This window comes from Bombus affinis, chromosome 9, assembly GCF_024516045.1.
Source record: "Bombus affinis isolate iyBomAffi1 chromosome 9, iyBomAffi1.2, whole genome shotgun sequence".
Classification (NCBI taxonomy): Eukaryota; Metazoa; Arthropoda; class Insecta; order Hymenoptera; family Apidae; genus Bombus; species Bombus affinis.
In genome coordinates, this window is record NC_066352.1 from 3,629,575 (window position 1) to 3,651,407 (window position 21,833).

Genomic DNA, 21,833 nt, shown 5'->3' on the forward strand with positions numbered 1-21,833 from the left:
GCAAGTAATTCCAACATTGAAATACTCCAACGCTTCCAATCGAAAACGCTAAGATCCCTATTAAACGCACCCTGGTATGTTACCAACGAAACAATCCACCGTGACCTCAAGATACCTACAGTCAAAGATGAAATACACAAGTTCAGAAGCAGATATAACACAAGAGTCAACAACCACCACAACCCACTAGTCACCCAACTACTGGACACGACGGACCAGATCCGCAGACTAAAAAGAAAATACCCTCTAGATTAAATCCTTAGTTTCTACTAGAACCAACAATATAAAACTATTATAATCCATGTCATTGTATCACGCCAAACTAAATTACTGAAAATTCTCAACGAGAATTGATTGTAAATATCCTAATAAATAAAAAAAAAAAAATTAGTCACCCAACTACTAGACACGACGGACCAGATCCGCAGACTAAAAAGAAAATACCCTTTAGATTAAATTCTTAGATTCTACTAGAACCAACAATATAAAACTATTATAAACAATTATATTACTACAAAAAATTATATATACTATACTGTACAATTATATATACTATTATAAACAACTATTATATACAATATAAGCCATGTCATTGTATCACGCCAAATGAAATTACTGAAAATTTTCAACGAGAATTGATTGTAGATATTCTAATAAATAGAAAAAAAAAAGAAAAAAAACATAGCCGTGAAAGTTTGATGCTTAAAATGGCCCACCAACAGTTTATGTATTCCAAGAATGTTTCCCTTTTGTCTCTTCGTTGACCTGCACGACCATATTGCTAACTTTTCAGTTGCCAGAGTACCTATAGCCGGAATGGTGGAGGTCTCTAATAAGACCCAGGTCAAAATTGTTTAACGGTTCGCTGGACGTATCACATTCTGTTTCTTCGAACTGTTTAGAAAACGATATAGCAAAGAGATTGACAATTAGATATGAAATATTATCCGCAAGCTATACTTGGCTTGATTTCTAACAACGTAACAAATGACCACTCTACAGAGTTACTGTAGAAATGTTGAATTGTAAGTTTTTACTTAATAAATGTTAAAAGAAAAATGAAAAAAATTTGAAAAACAAAATTTTGAAATAAGATAATAACACTGTATTTAAAAATAAAATTTAGAAATAAAAAAAAAATAATTTAATTTAATCTTTTAAAATAATTGTCGATCAATGTGACTGGAGTTTCTAAATTTTGAATTTTGCATATTTTACATGTGTAATTACGTTGCACTTTCAAAGACTTCGCATGTATAATACACAATTTCGCCACCTGCTGCAAAATCTCCATAATATGATACTATGCATGCCAAATCGTCACGCGCATTCTCCGACTCGTTCTTTATTATTATTCACTAACGATATTTTAACATAAACACTTGCTCAGTTTTCTATCTCTTGTCATTTATATATGTTACTCAGTGCCAACTTGTTAAAAGTTATAATTCTTCGAATTTTAAGCTCCAAACGAAGCTCTTTTATTCCACATTCACTTACTATTCTTCTATAAAGAAAATGTTGTGTATGTTTGTATAAAAATTATGTGTATATATTATATTATGCTATATGTATATATATACATATTTCTTTCTTTCAGTAAAGGTAATCAACACTTCATAGAAAATTAGATCAGAAACAATTTCGATGTGGTCGTTTTTTTTTTAGACGCTCGTGTTCCCGCAAATTATGTTTGTCCACGTTGTGGTCGTCGCGTTACGGTCTCGTTTTCGTTGCAACTGGTCGCTGGTCCAAATGTGCAACGTGATGTAATCCAAATTTTTGTGCAGACACATCGCAACACGATATGGCAGGAGGCAGTGTTTTAACATTTCGATGCTCGTGACCTAACCGTTCATACAACGAATCCGCGCGTGTGCTCATTTAACTAGATAAAAATGAAAAGGGAACAGAAAAGACAAAGAGAATGGAACGAAAATGAAATTAAATAGCTAGATCAAATCCGTAATCACTGCAAGTTGATTGAAATTCATTTGAATAAACTTATATTCTTAATTGGAGATTCGTTATCTTATCGCACGAGCGAAAAGTGACCTCTCTACAAACTGTCCATTGAATAATATCAGTAATATCACCCTACATTATGTAGCTACGTTAAACTCGGTCAAGGCATTAGAAACAATATTTAGGAATAGTATCGAACACCTAATGCGAATAGTCAACGTTTCTAGGGAAATGGTCACTTATTTATTATAACGATTTTGAGATCGAGAAAAATGTGTAAATGTTATATTTTTCCATGTAGCATTTGAAGCTTACAATCACTGCTAATTGAATCTTTGTTATTTATTTTGTAATCTGCAAATAAATAATTTTCGTACAGAACATGTTTTTAGATTATGAAACTGTACATGTGTATTTCATTCGTGAATTATAGATAGAAATCTCTAAAATTTTGTGATTTTTAATTTTCACTCTACATTTCAATTGGCATCTCATCTTTACTATAGCTAAATTAACAATAGATATATGTATACTGAAAGTATTCGAGAAGAGAAACATATACAGTCAAACAAGATAAAAATCGAGAAAGAAGATGGAATTAAAAGATTACTAAAAATGTTAGTTTCGTGATTGTTAATTTGCGTCCCACATCTGAATTGGTATAACATGGTTACTACAATGAAATTAACAATAAATACTTGTACATATCGTACATACGGGAAATAATTATTAGAAGCAACATATGGGATTGTACAAGATTGTAATAAAGAAAGAGGAATAAATTAAAAAAATAATGTAGAAAACTGTAATAGATAGTATACCATAATTTTCATTTTTAGAGAAATAGCAACAAAATAAATTTATCGTTTTTGTTGTATATATAGTTATCGAAACTCCATGGTATTTTCATAGGATCCAAATGTATAATACGTTAGATTTTAGTGCTCGTTCCCTACCGCCACGCCGCACTGCGTGTTTTATACGCGTCCTTAGTCGCAATTATCTTAATTAGAGTTCGTTTATGGGCGACGACAATCACTCGTTTTGTCGGTGAAAAATTGCTCTTTCCTCTTTGCTTTCTGACTGAACCGCTTTACGAGCATCGTCCACAATAAATCTTGGCGAGCTTCTCGTCACCTGTGCCCTGCTTAACAAACCGTGACCGTCACTTGAACTCGATCGCGTTCTGCGCTGCACGAGGGCCATCTTTCTGAACAAAACCGAGGTCAGTCTCTTTTAAACCTTATAACCATTTTGTTCCATCTTTTGAGACAAACTTCTGATGCAAACAAGATTTTTTCACCAATACAAAATTGATACTTTTTTGAGGAATTGAACTCTACTCTTTGAACATTATCTGAAAATACAGAGATTGATGAAAAATTCTTGATGCTTTAAAACCAAATTTTGTATTTAAACGATTTCATATTAAATTAAAACGAAATGTATGTAATATACAAAAATATATGAAATATTCGAAATAAAGTACTTGTTATAATATTTAATTCGCGAAACAAATTAGAATTTAGAATTTATATATTTATTTATATTAATTCAAAAAAATATGAATTTGTATTAAAATTCATAGTCTAACTGCAAGATATTTTTCTTTCTATTTTCAGACAGTTAATTCCTATTCTCTTACATGTTATCAATAAATCTTGGGTTATTATAAGTCCTGATTTATCTTTTATTTCTTTGAGAAAGACTCAATATATAACTTCTTTTTTGTTATTGTTCTAGTTAAATTGTTTATGCCTTTTAGATTTGTTTAAATTTATTTAAAAGAAAGATCTAATTATAAAGATACAGGAATTATTACTTTTTCGTCATTTATTTTTAATATAGTATAATAACTCGTTAATGAGAGTTAAATGAAGTTTCACTTTCGAAATCTATCATTAAGAAAATTATTATCTGGTCCAATAATTCGTTGTTTACCTTTTAATTCTATGTATTAACACACCTTTCAGTATTTTCCAATCAAACATCGTAGACCATACATAATTATACGTCTTTAATATTATCCATCTTCTGCAGTACTGAGTAATATACCTGGCCTTTTTAAAGTGGTAAAACTTTCAATGTTGCACAATTCCTAATATTCTATTGCTTTCTGATCGTAAACGATCATCTGGCCAGGATGTGTTACCACTGTTAAACAGCGTTACCTCCAGCATCTTTCAGAAATCAAATTATTGTTGTTTTCACTGTCGTTCTTTTGTAAAAAAGTTACGTAAATTCGTACGACCAAACCGACCGTGGTGTATTCAGATAAGTAAGTTCAAATATTCATGAAACCATAAACTCTACGCGATAAACGTATTCTAGTTTTATATCTTTCTCTGTTTCATATGGTAAACATAATTTTAATTACTTGATCCATGGATATATATATATAATGGCTTACATTCTTCTACATATACAGTATCATTCGTTACGATACAAATTATTTAAATTTTTCTAGAAAAATTGTCTGAATTTTGTAGAACACACGTAAAAATTTTATTCAATTTTTGTAATAAAAGATCTATGAATCTTATACATTGTTTAAAACAATTAGAGGATCGTTTTTCATTTAACTTTCATTTCTATAATTACACAGTTTTACACAGTTTTTATTACAATATCATATGAATAACATGTCAATTTATCAAGTTTATAGCCCTCCTTTATTTCTGTTTGCTTGGTTGATGCAATAAAACCATTCGTAGCAGCGGTCCCCTAATTGTTTTGAGCAGTGTATAATAATCATTCTCTAAATTATTCTGTATTCTATAGTCACAGCAACCAAATTCAAAATATTGTTAGAAATTGTTAAATTCCTATTTTGAATTTACTAAATTTATTAAATTCTTATTAAAACTTTCCAAAAGTTAAATATTATTATCCTAATAGAATAAAATGAATTTTATACAATATCGACAATAGATATATATATTAATTCAAAATATTTTTATTGGAAACTGTATGTCTATTCTAGACTCTAGAAAGTAAATAAAACTTTAAGTTTGATCTATGTCTTTCTAATAGAACATTGAGTATTTTCTTTGTACGACCAGCGTAAATTGAACCTTTCTGACGAAAATCCTTGAAACTCAGCTCGTAGCGTCTTCTAGTATACACTTTACATACGCAAGTACTTTCACGAGAAGAAAAGAGCAGGGGCCGATCACAGGAACTGTACTCTTAAACCTTGTCAAACCGGTTTTCGCGTCTAGTGTCCGGTTGAGAACCGCTGTAGGTCAATCGTGTCAATTGTGACGAATGTATGTCGACTCTGCTCGCGTCTGGTCCTTGTAATTTCTCAGACCTAAACTGTATAATCCATATTGTACGCGTAACATATGTGCGACAACGTGGATAAAATACTAATGAGAATTCTGTGCCTATTAAGTGTTTTGTTTTGTGTACTTATTCGTTCTTCTAACACTTAGAGAATATTTCGACATTTTAGTTCAATTTAGCATTCAGTGCATCATTATACATTTTTTTTCTTTTTATTATTTAATTTGTACTTTACAATTTGTCCAGCTAAACATTTGGTAAAATTATTATAAATTGTCAGAGAATTATTCTTTTAATGTTAGATGATTCGTTATTATTAAAAAATTATTCTTTCGCGAATAGAGAATTCGTTATATAAAAATTGTTTTTTATGACTACCACAAGAGGTAAATGGATTTCAAAAAACCTATATTTTAAACCTTTAATTTTTATAAGCACCTACAGGTATCATTTTTTGTTTATTTTATGACACGAAAATCGATAGTTACTAGTTTCTAAGATCAAAAGCATTGTAATGATTAGCTATACATATGTATGTTCAGTATGTTAATTTATAATATCCACAGGAGCTTTGCTTTCTTATTTTGTCAATTGCTCCTTTTTATGGTAGCTTTTTACAAGAACGGCATGTCTTATATTATTTCATCAGTGTAAAGCAAAGAAAAGAATTTTAATGTGTTGTTCTCTCTATTATTTGAGTTAAACTTTACTGTTATTAATTTATCAAAATATATAGGGTGTTTCATTTAACTGGAAACGGTAGAATATCTCACGAGCGATTAAAATTATCAAAAAAATGTTTTAACAAAAATTGTTCGATTCGAAGGAAGGCATCATATGGTGTAGATTATTTTTTCGTAGGTCGAGTAGTGGGGAAGATTTTAAGATCAACTTCAGTTTTTTAAACGGAACTATATATTTTTTAATACATTAATCGATCCATCTCGGCGTTTTCTATGCAAAGGTATTAACCTATTTATGTTGAAAAATTATTAGTTTAGCAAGTATTTTAACTTTAATTTGTCAAATTTAACGTGTGAAAAACGAAGACAACGTAAACACAAGAATACCACTTCGCGCCTTTCCTCATATTTCATACGTTTAATTTGACAAATTAATGTTAGAATATCTAGTTTATTTAGAATAGTTTTATTCTTTGGAAAGCGTACGTAGAAAATTGTCGTTCTAAATAACGCAAGGCAAGTGAAAATGATCGGTAACCAAGGATACAGCGGATAGTTATCTCTATACCTACCTAGATAGAAAGGAGGAAAGGCTGAGACTTATAAGGGCAGACTTGGCCACGTTAGTCTCAACCAGCCAATGCAATGTGTAAATACCTTACTCGATGGCTGTACGTTAACCTCATTAACCATGCACACGTGGTCTCTGAATTCCATGATTTGTTCTCTGACCACGCCAATACGAAAGACGTACATAGAATAAAGTTTAAGTCTCGATACAACAGCACCGTTGTTTATTCATGACTCTTAACGTCGTTTCGAATAACTGAACGAGTACAGCATAGTGTTATACGTACCGTTTGTCCCCAAGGTTTACTGGAATTGATGTTTACAAATGAATGGTACTTTTATGTGTTAGGAACGTATCTCATTCGCGATGCATCAAAAGTATTAAAAATGACGTAAGTGTAAATGAAGTAACTTATTGTCATGGTACGAAATTAAATATAAATTAAATATTAAAATATAAAGTACAAAATAAATATACTTTTATAGATAAATATAGGTACAGTTTCATGGATTATTCCAATATCTAACAGAGAATAAAAATGCTAGAAAAATATTAACAAATCTCTTGGAAATGTAACTCTCGAGGCATATTAATAATTTTCACTTCACATTTTTGATTCGATTTTGCATTCATATTAAAATCATTTCATTCTTGATTCTGCTACCCTAATTACAGAGTATGTACTTTCTATAAATCTCATTTAATTCAAATAATTATCTAAAGAATGATGCGACTTTAGTAAAGTCTATATATATAAATTTTATATGCGAATAATTAGAAATTCCACAAAGGTTCTAAGTTAAAATTCTGCGAATATTCTTAGACAAGGCATCACCTGTTGTCTGGATATTTTTTCGTACAAAACGTGTATATTTTTGACTGAGATATATCAGTTGGTCATTCAAAGTCTCATCACGAACGAAACAATGTAAGTAGTAAGTATTGGACGAAATACAAAATGCATTCGTATTTCTTCTACCTCTTTTGCCTCTTGTCTCTGGGACGCTTCCAGAATATTTTACCTGCTGCCACCAATAAAGACTTGTGTTCCCAGATAATGAGCATTATGGAAAATCGTAATATCAATTATTTTTGTTTTAACTTACGTCTTGTGATGTATCAATATGTATAGCTGCCTATATTCAGAATTTTATTTACTTTCTTCGATTGAAAACAGAAAAAAGATAATATTAATTATATTAAAATTAAAATACACTTACTTGTTTCATATATACGGAATCGAGAGTGTAACAAAAAAAAAGATAACTTTAGAAACATTATGAATAACTTGGAAAATATCTCGAAATGAGTAAATTGAACATTAAAACTACATCATAAGATATCTCGTTTCTGCATACTTTTATAATTGCGCATTAAGGAATTGATAATTTAAATGTAGTAAATACACGATACCGATCTTATGGTTGGGAAGAAATTAGGAAAAAATTCGACGGAAAGAAATTCCACTACAGAAGTATGTAAATGCAGTCCCATTATTTATCTATGATCGTATATAACTAAGCTAACGAGGGAATTTGATATATGCATATACATATATGTTAATGTATCCCATATACGTATGTATAACATTCATATGCTATCTTATTTAAAATTCGTGTTTTGCTGATTTATTACTTTATTGAAATTCATCAACATTTTATTCCACCTTGTACAAACAGAATATTATTTTATTTTATTTTATTATAGATATTGATAATTTGATAATTTTTCAATCTTACTGGAAAAAGCGCTTTTCTTAAGTTCTGTTGTCTCTTATGTTAGATTAAGGGAGCCCTCGACGTTCGATATATATTGCTAATATTTCAAGGTTCTCAACATTATTGGACGTATAAAAGGAGCCTCAGACGATCGATACATGTTGCCAATATAATATTGATAATGTTTCATATATTTCTAATATTTCATAATATAACATAATATAATATTGTCACCATTTCAACAAGTTTTTCGAAACACGTACTACTCGTACTAATAAATAAAATTTAAATATGAAAATATATCTCATCTTAAAAGTCACTGCCTAATCTATACTTTTTCTTCTCCTGGTTTCTTCATTGATAATGCTAAAATAGTGACTGTATAGGAGATTTTTCTCACTCGATATCGTTAAATGAACACTATCTCGACACCGGATTTTCAATAAATATTGAACATATTAAAAAAATCTAGTTCGTCAATAAGTACTGACGATATATATCGTAAATATTTATTGACAAACCGTAATGATGTTAAGAACCTTGAAATATTGACAATGTTTGTAATCTTCTTTGATATCTCTTTAATTATAAATCATAAAATAAATTTTCGAGATTTTTATTTCATAATTAGATCAAAAGAAATTAGGTTCCTTCAAATAGAGTAACGTTCTATCCTATCTTTATAAATTGCGAAAAATTAAATATATAGTGATTTATTTGAAGAGTCATAAAATTTCCCCTTAGGGTCTAGTTGATCTACTTTTTCCACTTCTTTCTTGGTTAGAAAGATCTTGCGCTTAATCATTCTCTAAAGTGTAAATAAGTTCAAGAGACCAGATAACATTGTATGTATTTCGAAAATAGTAGGCCACATATAAAACAGAGGCCATTTTGAAAGAGTTTCGTGGCCATTCCCTGTCAAAAAATTCGAACTCACTCCTTTCCCTTTGTTCCACAATAAAACTCCTACCGCACAGCCAAGAATTCCTTTGAACTGACGAACGATAGTGACAAGTCCTACAAGCTTGTATGAGTATATAATAAATCTGCCGCCTCGTGAGTCAGTATCTGACACGTTTTAAAAGTCCATGAACGTGTACCCAGCACCCACATTGTAGTAGAAGAGAATCAGAGATATCTTACAGCTCGTGGCAGATCATTTGTTGCTGTATTTCATCACATCTATATAAAAGTTGCAATGGTAAGTTGTAATGTAGAGAATGGTTCGAAATTATTGGTTTCATCAGAGAATCAAAGAACATGGGAAGAACATGATGCGTGTATTTTTAACTAAATATAATAAAAAATACAATAATAAAAGATAAAGAAAGATAACTGAGAGAATATGAAAAGTGCAAATATATTATGGAACGTAATTTTATCTTGAAAATAATACATTAAAATAATTTTATACTTCTCGTGCAGGATTCTCGTAGAAACGTTGCTTAAAATGCCAAATAAACTCGTTATTCCAGTATATCGGGGTTTTTATACTTTCTACTCCTATTTCACTGTTCAGTGTGCCTTATACAATTTTTTGAAATATTTTTAAAATCTTAAAATTTTTAACTTTTAAATGAAAAATTACAGACCATATTTAATATATTAATAGATATACGCTAATAATTATTTACATGCGCTTGAATTATAGACATATTGCACAAGACAATTGATATATACATTCTTTCTTCAGAATCTTATTTCTCCTTATTCATCATTTCATGACGCGTTTATTATCGTCATCGTCGCTATCGACGCATGCTACAGAATGTTGTATAAAAGAGAAAGAGATTAGAATTTAAAAATAATTGTAATATCATATCATGCAGTTACACCAAGTATAGATTATTTAAAAAGGATTTTGTAAAATTGTCATTATCATGTTTCATTGCCTTAAGGGAGATGATATCGTTGAAGAAGTAAAGGAACAAAATATTAAATGTAAAAGTATCTGTAGTTCTTGGAAATAATCAAATACCACTGTGATAATACATAATATACAAATAGCTTAAATGGAAGAAAATATAGAAAGATTTTGAAAGTTTGTACAGAGTAAAACATTTCAAACATTTTTATTGTTGTAATACTACGTACACGAAGTAAGTAAAGTAAGGGAAATCATTTATTATTGACACTCGTGTTGATAGATTGCGGATTCTTATGGAATTTAGAGAAAGTTGAAGGTACAAAACCGTATAAAATACCTAAAGTGCTCTTATATCATAGTACTCTTTGCGACATATAATAGATAAAACAAATTTCTGGCTAGGTCCTATTTTTTTAATTTTATTTATGCAAGTATGAATTTGCATACAAATCTGCGGTCTAGTATTACAATACGTACAACATGTAGTAGAGAATATACATGTAAAAGGAGTTATCAGAATACATTGCATCAAGTGCACGCGTATTACGATCATCAAAGAACCTTCCTGGTATGCTCCTCTTTTCTACGGTGCGCAGTCGTCATTTCCTGGTTGTGAGAGAGAACATAATGGACCGTGTTCCGGTCGCGATGACTCTTCCTCCCACGCAAAAGGAACGAACAAAGATCTCGCAATCTGATTTTCCAGCTTATATCTCTTGATCCAATACACACAATCGTTTGATCGTATTTAACTCCTTTATGTTTAGTTTGCATAATGTTTATTATGTATGATCACACCATGAGTGACACTGTTTCGTTCTTTTTATTTTATTTGCATGTTTAAGGCTGTTTTAAAGGATTATTGGTATCTACGTTGATTTATAGGAATTTATTTTCTTAAAACTTGCAATTTTTTTATCTATCACTATATAACAAATAAAATTATTATTTATATATAGGTATATCTTTCTTATTTAATTATTAGGTATAATATAATTTTTTAACATTTACTTAGTATTACTCGTAACAAAAGATAAATAAATAAACAATTAATTGAATATATAAATAGAGATATTAAATATATTTTACATTAAAATATTTGAATTGTTCCAGAATGATTTTATATGGTATGTTGTGTCATCATTAATATTCATTAATTAATTTAATAACGAAATGACATTTAAGAAGAGATTGTAGCAAATTAAATATTACACTTTTGTCATATTTTACTCTTTCCTGCAATCTGTAAAATGTCGAGATATTATTGTTAGTTTATATGGTTCATCAATAGCTGATTTAATTGCCGTATTTCTTGGCGATAAACGTTCAAATATTTTCTAAACGTTGGATCTCGGTAACGAGTTAATAGCCGTCGGGTAAACAGTTTCTTCAGTTAAAATGTTGATAATACAGTCATCCATCGATATCTACGACGTATGATAATTTCTTTTAGCTTTACTGTTAGAATATTTAAATTTCAATCTCTTAAACGTAGATAAAAAATTGAAAACCAATGGTACAATAAATGACGCAATATCTACCGTGTTTGCAGTTTCCATGAAATTCCATTTCGAGTATTTACTTTGAAATGATTCATTAATCTTCTACATCGGTTGTTCCTAAGAAAACAAGATTTATGATTTCCAAGACAAATCGGAACGAAGTCGTTACCAGTTAACCAAGAGAACGATAATAATTTGCAAGCTACTTTTTATCGATGAATAGAAAATTGTAGAAAATTAGTACCTTGACATGAATAGGAATTCAAATTACACGGTACTAGTGAAAGTCTGATCGACATTGACTCTCTAACAGACAAATTTATTTAGTATTAACACATGATATTACAATAATAAAATGTATTATGAATTTATTTTAAACGAAAGAAGATACAGAATAAAATACTCTCACAAATAAATAAAGCGTAGGTGTTTATGCATTTATGAAAAATTTAAAGATGCAAAAACGTATATAATATGCAAAAGTATAGCATTCGTTATTCAATTTAACATTACGTGAAACAAATGTCTGCTTGGATTCAGCTTTATACAGCAACGAGCAAAAGTGTAAACACACTCCGCTGATTTTATGTAAAAGGCGATAATACGACTAATTTTTTAAGTGATCGGTAAAGATTAGGTAACAGTAACTACAAGCTGCATCTGATTAACGAAATGTAATAGTTCGTTTTCATTAACATTAATAATGTACAGAATATTTTACAAAAATGGACATCTCAAAACATGTTTACAGTTTTGCACTTTAATTATACTAGTCGAATTAAGATTTCAAGATTAGTATTTCGTCCACTTTCCTTTACTTTTTTTTAATGCTTTTAATCTACGAGGCATACTGTCAATTAAATTTTTAATTGTTCGTAGTTCAATATTGTACCATTCCTGTTGTGTTCTTTCCCATAATGAACACCTGAAGCTGGATTATTATATTTTGCCAGCCTTCTTTTCAAAATGGACCACAAATTTTCCATCGGGTTCATATCCGAACTTTGTGCTGGCTACTTCATCACAGAAAAATTTTGATTTTCTAGCCAGATTTTAACTATTTTTGCAGTATGCTTAGGATTCTCGTCTTGTTGAAATAGTACTTCACGTTCATTATATCCAATAGAATTAACCACAGAAGGTAAATTACTTTATAGAATGGTCAAATAATGCTCTTTTCGCATTATACCTTCGATTCGAACTAAGGGACCAACACCTCTGTGAGTAAAGCAACCCCAACACATAATTGAACCACCTCCAAACTTGATAGTTTGTTTTATATCACCTGGTTGATCATTATTCTCGGATGAAGTCCAATACCAGGACCGTTCGTCGGATTCGAATCTATTAATTTTTGTTTCGTCACTCCATATAACTCTTTCCCAATCTTCGGTCGTCCATTCTTTGTAGGTGTCAACAAATTGTTTTCATAATTTAATATTTTTGTTTGAAAGAGTTGGTTTACTTTCTTTTTCCTTCGCGGCCTACCGTTTTGTGAAGAAATTGCTGCACTAACATACTTTTTTCTTATTCTTGCAACTATCGTATGACATTTCTCTGCAATTTGGCCGCAACGACAAACCTTTATCACGCAAACAAATAATACTTTTCTTTTTATCTTCACTAAGTGACTTCATCCAGCATTAAGCATATCAAACTGAAAAGTAATCTAATAATGGTGTGGAACAGTTGACTGCGAAACAGTGGACAATCAGTGCTTGTTGATAGTTTCGTTTCCCTGACATTTACATGTTATCATAAACGTTTCTGACGAAACGTGCAAAACTGCAAACATTGTTTCAAAACACAATTATTATAAAATATTCAGTACATTATTAATATCAATAAAAATGAACTATTACATTTCGTTAATCAGACGTAGCTTGTAGTTACTGTTACCTAATCTTTACCGATCACTTGAAAAATTAGTCGTAGTATCGCCTTTTACATAAAATCAGCATAAAATCAAGCGTGTTTACACTTTTGCTCGTCACTGTATATACAGGCGTTTTTAATGCAAATTTCGATCTCTTTTTATAGCTTGAAAAAGATACTTTAACCGATATTTTTGCACGCCAACTTTTCTCTTTGTTTCATTGCCTATGATCGATCTTCCTTCTTTAACATTTTATGTACATTGCTATAATTGTATAAATAAGGTAAGAATGTAAAAAGAAGAGAAGATAAGGTAAGACTTATTTCTAAGTTCATTGCAAAGTTCAATGTATTTACATATCTATATATGATACGTTCTATGTACGGACTATCTCGAAGGTAACGTTATTAAATATGTAAACGTAAATGCTCTGATTCGACAGGAATACCGTGTTACAAAGTCAATAAATCTCTTCAACTACAATTTAATAATCTCGACTGTCGTCGACCAGTTAAAGGGGTCAGATCAATATAGTCAGAGTACCTGCATACAAGTATCGGTGCATACAAATATGTAAGTATTCTTGAGACACAACGATGAGTATGAGCTATCTGAAAGATACTCGTCTGTACTTTGTAACTCTTAAAGATTAAGTGATCTAAACTTTTGCCATCCTGACACTATTATTTATAATTGTATTATGATAAATGTAATAATTCAACTATAATTGTCAAATGCATATTGGGGTCCCCACTTTCGGGGGAGCCAGTATTTTATCTCGTTCCCCAAGAGAAAAATTTCTTACGGTTGATATGAATCTTGCGTGGCTTCCGGTCCCGCGAGCCTCGATTGATACGTTAAAGTTAACGCCATAGTTTTACCATTCTCGAAACCATCCTGTAAGTGACATAAAATTGGTTAAAGCGGTATAAGTTCCTACTCGTGGTACACCTCAGATGGATCTAGAGTACGTAGATTGTTTATTAAGTACATATATCGAACCAAAACACAGAGATGAAGAGTTGGAACTGTATTGGATAATTTCATACAATGTTTCGAATAAAATAAAAGTAGATTCATTAACATTAAACGTATCGGCGCTTCACATATAACTATTCTTACTGTAACCGGTCATTTGATGAGAATTTCGTCCGTCTGAACGCTCTTCGCTTATATTTTGTATGTTTTTCCAATAACTTTCTCATTGAACTGTGGACATATTTAGAGATAAAACAAAATACAAAACCAATGTGCTGAATATTATAAGATTTGTTCGCTCCTTGTCGTATTTCATTTCTCGTATGCTTAGTCTGTACTTTGTAACTCTCAAAATGATACCGTATTTAGATTTCATTTAGCATAGAGCAGCGGTTTTCAACCATTATGCTACTACGCTCCGCCGAAAAAAAAATTCTTTTTTGCGTCCCCCTACCTTTTATTTTTTTAATAGATGTAATAATGTAGACGCGTTTTAAATAATAAGAACTTTATTACAAAAAAAAAACTGAAAACTACAATTAACAGAATAATAATAAGATTTTTCCATAACATATACGTACATGTATATCTATTTTTATATTAAATTATTTGTTTGTAGATGTTATGGTACGAAAATTAATATTTTATTAAAAGCTTTTGGCGCCTTCCCTGGTCCACCCCTCCCAGGTTGAAAACCGCTGCTATAGAGAACTCATTATGGAGGGAGTATATTCTTCAGAAGTATTTCTTGAGAGCGCCTGATAAGATTCTGTTGTGTTTAAGCGTTACCTGAAATGGACTTTGTCAGTATGTTCAATTGCTTACAACGAAGCCAAACACATACCGCTTTCAGATGTATGCAACTGGTTAGATCTTACTTGAGTTCAGAGCTAAGGTCCCCCAGGCTTTAGAAAAAAATGTAAATTTGCCAATTGGACAAATGGTCGATCGTGATAAACGAACCAGGCGATGAATTTTCCCCAGTAAAAAAAGAAGCAAAAAAGAATTGAGAAATTGATTAATCAAGTAATATGAGAATTTACGTAAAGTTAGATGATAAAAAAAAAAGAGATAACGATGAATGTACAATTTTAAATTAAGGTTAGGTCATTTAATTCGGTAACCTGGCAAGTTTAGTATTAAATTCTTGTGCAACAAAGTAAAACTTGCATTTACAAGATTACTAACTACTGAAAGGAACTGGTTAGAAAGCAGGTATGAAGGTGAGTAGATTGTCTTTTCTCTAAGATAAGTGTTTGTACTTGAAAATGTAGCTTTATTCGCACGGAAAGAACAATGGTGAACAACGAATTTCATATACGCAATCTGGCATTCCCTGAAGTGATGTAACATAGCGAAAGGAACTGATTCGAGAACCGCAGTTGGTTTGAACAATGACGTAACCCTCAAAATAAAGTGACATAGTAATAAGAAACGATACATGATATTTACAATGGAAATTTACATGTTAACATCAAATTAAAATAAATTAAATTATTCGGCGTTCGTTTAACGTGTACCAATTTTGTATTTATTTAAAACGTTACTTTTACTAAATCTGCAACAGTTAAAAGATTCACAACTCGAATACTCTTGTACTTAGTTTGCATCGAATAATATTACAAATAAACAGTATTTCTTCTTGTCATAACAAAATATATAAATATGATATATATTGTATGACGATAACTATCATTAAATCTAATTCGCATGTATTACGTTTGTACCATCAACTCGTAATACAAGTATATCTTCATATTATAATATAAGGCACCAGGTTAGAGACATGGAAAATTTAAAAATTAATCCTATATTCAATACACTGTCATTAAAATGCAAGCTCCTCTACGCTTCTACATAATCAAATCATTCCATAAATAATATGGGAGTTCTATTGCATTGATACAACAATAGCTTTTTTTGATAATTTGACTTCCTTAATTTTCCTCCAGCTTGTCTGAGTCAGTTTTCTTGTGAATTATTTGGAATAATCATATTACTCATAAAATTACTCATGATATCATTAAGATAAGACTGAAACTCAGCTAGTTAACGGTTTCTCTTCGCTAAAGAGATGAGGTTGAATCTGATGTCTTTCTTGCAGGTCCTCGGCAAGTTTCTGTAACAATTCCTTGAACACGTAGTTATCTAGGTTCTTCGCTATATAATAAAGAAACACCCAGTCTCCGTAGTGGCATTCGTTAGTAACTGCTAACACGTTCCACGGATTATATCTGCCGGGACAAGCCATGGAGAAGACCAACTTGTTGAATGTTACGCTCCTGGTCACATGAGAAAATTTGTTAGATAACATTAAATAAATTAAACTTGTGCTAATAAAAATAATAAAAATGTTAAAAAGCGTTAAATAATATTCGAAATAATTCTAATATTCTAAGAAAACAAGAAAAGGAACAGAAAATATTCCATCGTCTATTTTCGAAAGTATATCAAAGTTATACACTGAAATTTAGAAAAACCAAGAAAATTGAACTATTTCACATTTTTCTTAAATTATGTAGTATATATTCAATGATAAATAACTTCCTTTCCTTCGAAATCAAAGATACAACGAAAACTTGCTGTCTATTTTCTAATTAGTCGCGTCATTACTCTAATTGTATTATCAATTACAGAAGATAAAATAATGATCACATATCATAGTCTAACTAAAGTTTTCACATTACATTATTGTTGCCAATTTAACAGAACTGGAGTCAATGGTACGAGTTCGAAGAATCGAGATTCCGAGAAAGGCAACGGTCGATAAACCGCAGAATAGGAATAGGTATAGGTATAGGCAATAAATAGTAGTAACCTGGCGTGCAAGACCATAGTCAGTAACCTCCAAAGCAGTCCTAAACCGGTTATCACCGACAGAATGATGTACCAATACCAGAGGAAGATATAGATCTTCTCGTTAACGATGTTCAACGCCATGACACATAGCGCATCGTGATTTTGTATGGTACCCGATGGACCAAATTTGTGGAAAACACATTTCGTCACCTGAAACATTTATTCGGAAGGAATTTTTATTTAAACAACAACAGATTTTCAAAAATGTCCGAAGTTTTAGTTCTAATTCTTTGATATTAACTACGTTTGAATTAATCATTGTAATGATCTTTAAAAAACTTTGTTCTTTTTATACATAATATATTTACGAAATAAATACAAATTTCGTAATAATTCCAACTATTTAAAGTCTTCTCGATTGTTTAGATAATTTACTATACGAGTAGCTATGTGTGATAATTTACTATATGAATGAACTTTCATTAATCCTAAACGAATCGTCTACAGTCATTTTGAACTAATGTTGTTAACTAAGTGAACTAACGCCAATATTCAACCAACTGAGTAATTCTCCGTCTAAAATAGACACGATGATTCGGTGCAACAATTGATTTCATTGTGTTACGTATGAATTCCTTTTATCGCGACTTAGCTCACTTTTACTCTCAATGTCTCGTACTATACAAAACAATGTGAAATTTCATTAGCATCATAACGAGACACCGTTTGTATCTCATTACAATCCTAATAACAAAGTTTTAAAAAATACTGTGTAACATATGTAACGTATTCGTAAAAGTTCTCCAACCTAAGCCGTTTAAATACTTTCGTCAATCACCGTTCACATAAATGTAGAATGGGAATAAGGTTCTTAATATTGCATTGTACTGGGAAACATACTTTAGGAAAGACGATGTCGAGCGCGTCGACTTCCCCATCCAAGCCACTGCGCGCTACAGCTTGGCCAAGACCGAGGAAAGCACCGCCGAGGAACCAATCGGTTAAATAAATTTGCATGAGGACGTTGATGAAGTTGAGAACCTCGCAGAGGCCCATGTAGTATGCCCACGGTCGATTCAAATGGATACGGTTCAGAAAAGCATGTCGAATTTGACGTATTTTCTCGTCACGGTCATGTATCGATGGAACGGTTATACCGTTCTCAGTTGTCAAAGATGTCTCACGCAAAGCCAACGACGCCATGTGTAGCCCAGATACCAACACTTTTAACCGACCTCCTGGACCAATCAATTTATTCGTTTAATTAATATCTCTTCCATTTTTTGTATTCCTTTCTTTTATTCGTTTAATTCCGTAACAATGAGCTACCGTAAAAAGATAGGATAATCATATTATTATAAATGTTCTTTAAATATTCACATTCAATCACCGTATACATCGCATGCACATAATTTTAATTTTCCTTGATAAGTAAAGCGCATAGAGTACCCCGTAGAGTATTGTATATGATAAAAGTAATTATATACATATTTGAGACATTTATATTTATATAGATATCCTATTTTGTTTTTTATATATATTATATTATACGTATATTATATCCTAAGATTATTGTAGATGTATTCTATTTTTATATTCTATTATATACAATATATAGAACAAACTAATTTACACGTGTCATTTATTAAAATAAATTGAAATTAGAAAATAATTGCAGTAAAAATCTCCGCCGTTCAAATATGTAATTCTGACAAAACTTTTCCTATACGTTTTGCTATGATATACTATACTATACTGCAGATATCGTCATGATAATAAAATGCATTTTGCAAGCAAATGGGCTATTATAGAAAAATGCTCTTTGCAACTAAAAGGGCTGCTGTAAAAAGTTATATATATATATAAGAGAAAGTCGGATGACTGAAGGTTACGTACTACGCGTGCAAAGGTATGCAGGATGGGTTGGTAGATATTATAGCGGGACTGACCTTCAACATTCCGCCACAGGTAGTGAGGCGCGTAAAAGAAGATCGCCTGAAAAAACAGAACGAAGGGCACCCACTGGTAGTAAGCATGGTGCACCACGGAGTCTTCTTTGGTCGCTGGGCCCACGCCAGGATGCGGAATTTCGCCTAACAACACCGGCGTTGCATTCAAGTGTTTCGACTGTAAAATTCGTACTATTGTATTATTTATGAGGTCTGCAATTTAGCAAAGTCAAAAAGAAAAGGGAAGAACATGTATAACAATACAATGCAAATTTGGAAATATTACTTGGTCCTTTCAGAAACGAATGTTCCTTGAACTACGGAAAATTATTTTTATTCGTCAATTATTAATAATAGAAATACACCTCTTCTGGGCTTTTTGTAAAGATGATACGATGCACTAAAATTAGGAAGAGTTTTATCGAAAATGATTACATTCATCGCTTAATTACGTAATAATACTTTAAACAATTTTTTACTTTAAGTAATTATTTAAATAATTTTTGCATTTTTCTGATAAATATTTTATATAGTATGAACTATCACAGGGGAATATAAATTCTAATGTACTTTAATATTTTAATATTCTTGTTACAAATTATATGTTAAACAAAATTCGAAAATTTGACGAAGATCCAAGTATTAGAAATTAATTAGGACTAATCTGATCGTATTAAGAAAATAATTTAAAGAAGACAAAAAGAGAATAAATAGAATCTAATGTATTAGTATTAATATTTACCACAGTGTAAGTAGACGTAAAAAAGCAGTAGGTGTTGATTACTTTCAGTACATCATCGCCCATTCCATGTCCACCGATACACCTTATCGATAAAACATAACATCAAATATGGTTATTTATTTCATTAGCATCTCTAATTGGCCTTAATATTTTATCTGTGGGTCACGGAATTCTATGACTTCAAATTTGCGGGTAAAGTTCTATGCAATGAATAATTAAACAAAAGTCTGTGAAATAATGCAAATCTAACAAATTTTATTAAGAATATATTTCTTATCAAGAAAAATAATTATTTGTTCAGTTTTAGGCATCTAATGTTTTGCCATAAAAATAATATTAATGCACTGATTCAAATAATTTTCTCTCATGTAAAAAATTTTTCCTCAATAAATGGAAAACGTACAATTTTCAATGAGCGATGAATGATTCAATACTATCGATTCGTCTTCATTCGATAAATATTTTCTATTTTAGTCCTTCCGAAAATATATAAAAGGCAACAAAATTCTACACACAAATATATAACGCTTCTGTCTGTAACTAATAGAGATAGGCAGTTTATTAGTTTCGCAATTTAATCGAATATTATCGAGGCCTTCTTAAATGGAGGACAGAACTAATATCTCAATTTTAGTATGTACTAGTTGATAACACTAACAGGGAAGACGAATGAATGGGAATCCAATAACTAGAAATATACTGAAATACTGTAAGATATTTTCACATTTTATTAACAACATTACAACATTACCTGATATGTTCTCCGATAAATTGTTTAGCTGTCACCATCAACGTACTAGCCAAGAGTATCAAAAACGTGACTCTGTAGTGTAGCTTGAAAACTAATCATATTCAACAATTAATAATTTCATCAAAAAAGGAAGAAACAAAGAATAAGGAAAACATTCAAGGCGACTTTATATAAATTAAATAAGACAAGGACGAAGACGAGCGATAATAATAAACTAAAACAAACGAATAGATTTTTATGCATTTACGGAGAATATAAAGCGAATACACGCAGAGCGTACATAATATGTAAAAATATGTAAAATACTTAAAATAGAGTAAAAGTAAGAGCAGGATAGAGTTCTTCGGTATCATTCATAAAATTATGAATTTTAATAAATAACTCTAGTGAAGGAATCAGTCAAGGAATCATTCAAAATTACAGATATTAAATCAGATATGTTTCAACTTTCTTTTCGCGAAGCTATGAAATATCTCTGTGTCACAATTCTTATTACCCATGTTATCAATGGCCACTGTGTCCTGTGAAATCTTCAACTTGACATGGTCCTTGAGGACTGAAAACGTAGCTAAAACGGTTGCCATCTGTACAGGAAATCCTCAATCACTTTAAATCGCAATCTTTCATTCGTTTCCGCCGAAAATTCTTCGTTGACTGGCTATTCAGCCTTTAGTAGCCTTAGCTACTTCCGGATTTACGGCATCTACTCCTATTTCAAATTTCAAATTTCTGTTCACCAAGAACAGTACGATATACGAAAAATATACGAAAAATAACAGAAAAAACCGGGAGAAGAACTTAAGGTCGTGCAAAAAACTTTCCACAATACCAATGAAATGTTGATCGAATTCAGACTGAACTTTCAATGCTGGTAAATCTTATTTTCTCTTATCAGCTACGATTGCGCAGTGGAATTATGACAAGGTTTCAGGAAACTTGTAAACTCGTAACCATACTTTCAAGAAGGTGCGAGTTATTATTGTTGCTGAACCACTTGTTCGCTTAGATAAGGTTAGATAACATCGAGTTGGAATGAGCGATTCAACGCAGCACAATCATAATCATTTCATGAAGAATATATATGGTCCCTGATTGATCGATCGATCAACCCGGTTGATCCTTTTAAAGAGATAAATACTTGATG

The 21,833-nt window shown here is 31.0% G+C and overlaps 1 protein-coding gene and 1 long non-coding RNA gene across 2 annotated transcripts; one reads left to right on the forward strand and one right to left on the reverse strand.

Moving 5' to 3' along the window:
• Window positions 1-1,595: 1,595 nt before the first annotated feature.
• LOC126920569 (uncharacterized) lies at window positions 1,596-16,820 on the forward strand. Its single transcript, XR_007712005.1, has 2 exons — window positions 1,596-3,190; window positions 16,553-16,820. It is a non-coding gene; the product is annotated as an uncharacterized LOC126920569 (long non-coding RNA).
• Window positions 16,243-21,567, reverse strand: LOC126920565 (innexin inx7). The gene is made up of 7 exons (XM_050731153.1): window positions 21,186-21,567; window positions 20,690-20,780; window positions 19,939-20,020; window positions 19,197-19,374; window positions 18,148-18,485; window positions 17,267-17,457; window positions 16,243-16,730 (listed from the first exon to the last, which is right to left on the reverse strand). The coding sequence occupies exons 1-7, from the start codon at window positions 21,271-21,273 to the stop codon at window positions 16,490-16,492; spliced, it is 1,209 nt and encodes a 402-aa protein (XP_050587110.1). The 5' UTR covers window positions 21,274-21,567; the 3' UTR covers window positions 16,243-16,489.
• Window positions 21,568-21,833: the final 266 nt, after the last annotated feature.

What these genes read in the sequence shown, in the direction of transcription:
- LOC126920565 (XM_050731153.1), bottom strand. Translation starts at nt 21,273, where the DNA reads ATGGCAACCGTTTTAGCTACGTTTTCAGTCCTCAAGGACCATGTCAAG. An exon ending in TTACGTCTACTTACACTGTG is followed by an intron (nt 19,375 to 19,938) that starts GTAAATATTAAT and finishes CGAATTTTACAG; the next exon opens with TCGAAACACTTGAATGCAAC. An exon ending in ACTATGGTCTTGCACGCCAG is followed by an intron (nt 16,731 to 17,266) that starts GTTACTACTATT and finishes TCATGTGACCAG; the next exon opens with GAGCGTAACATTCAACAAGT.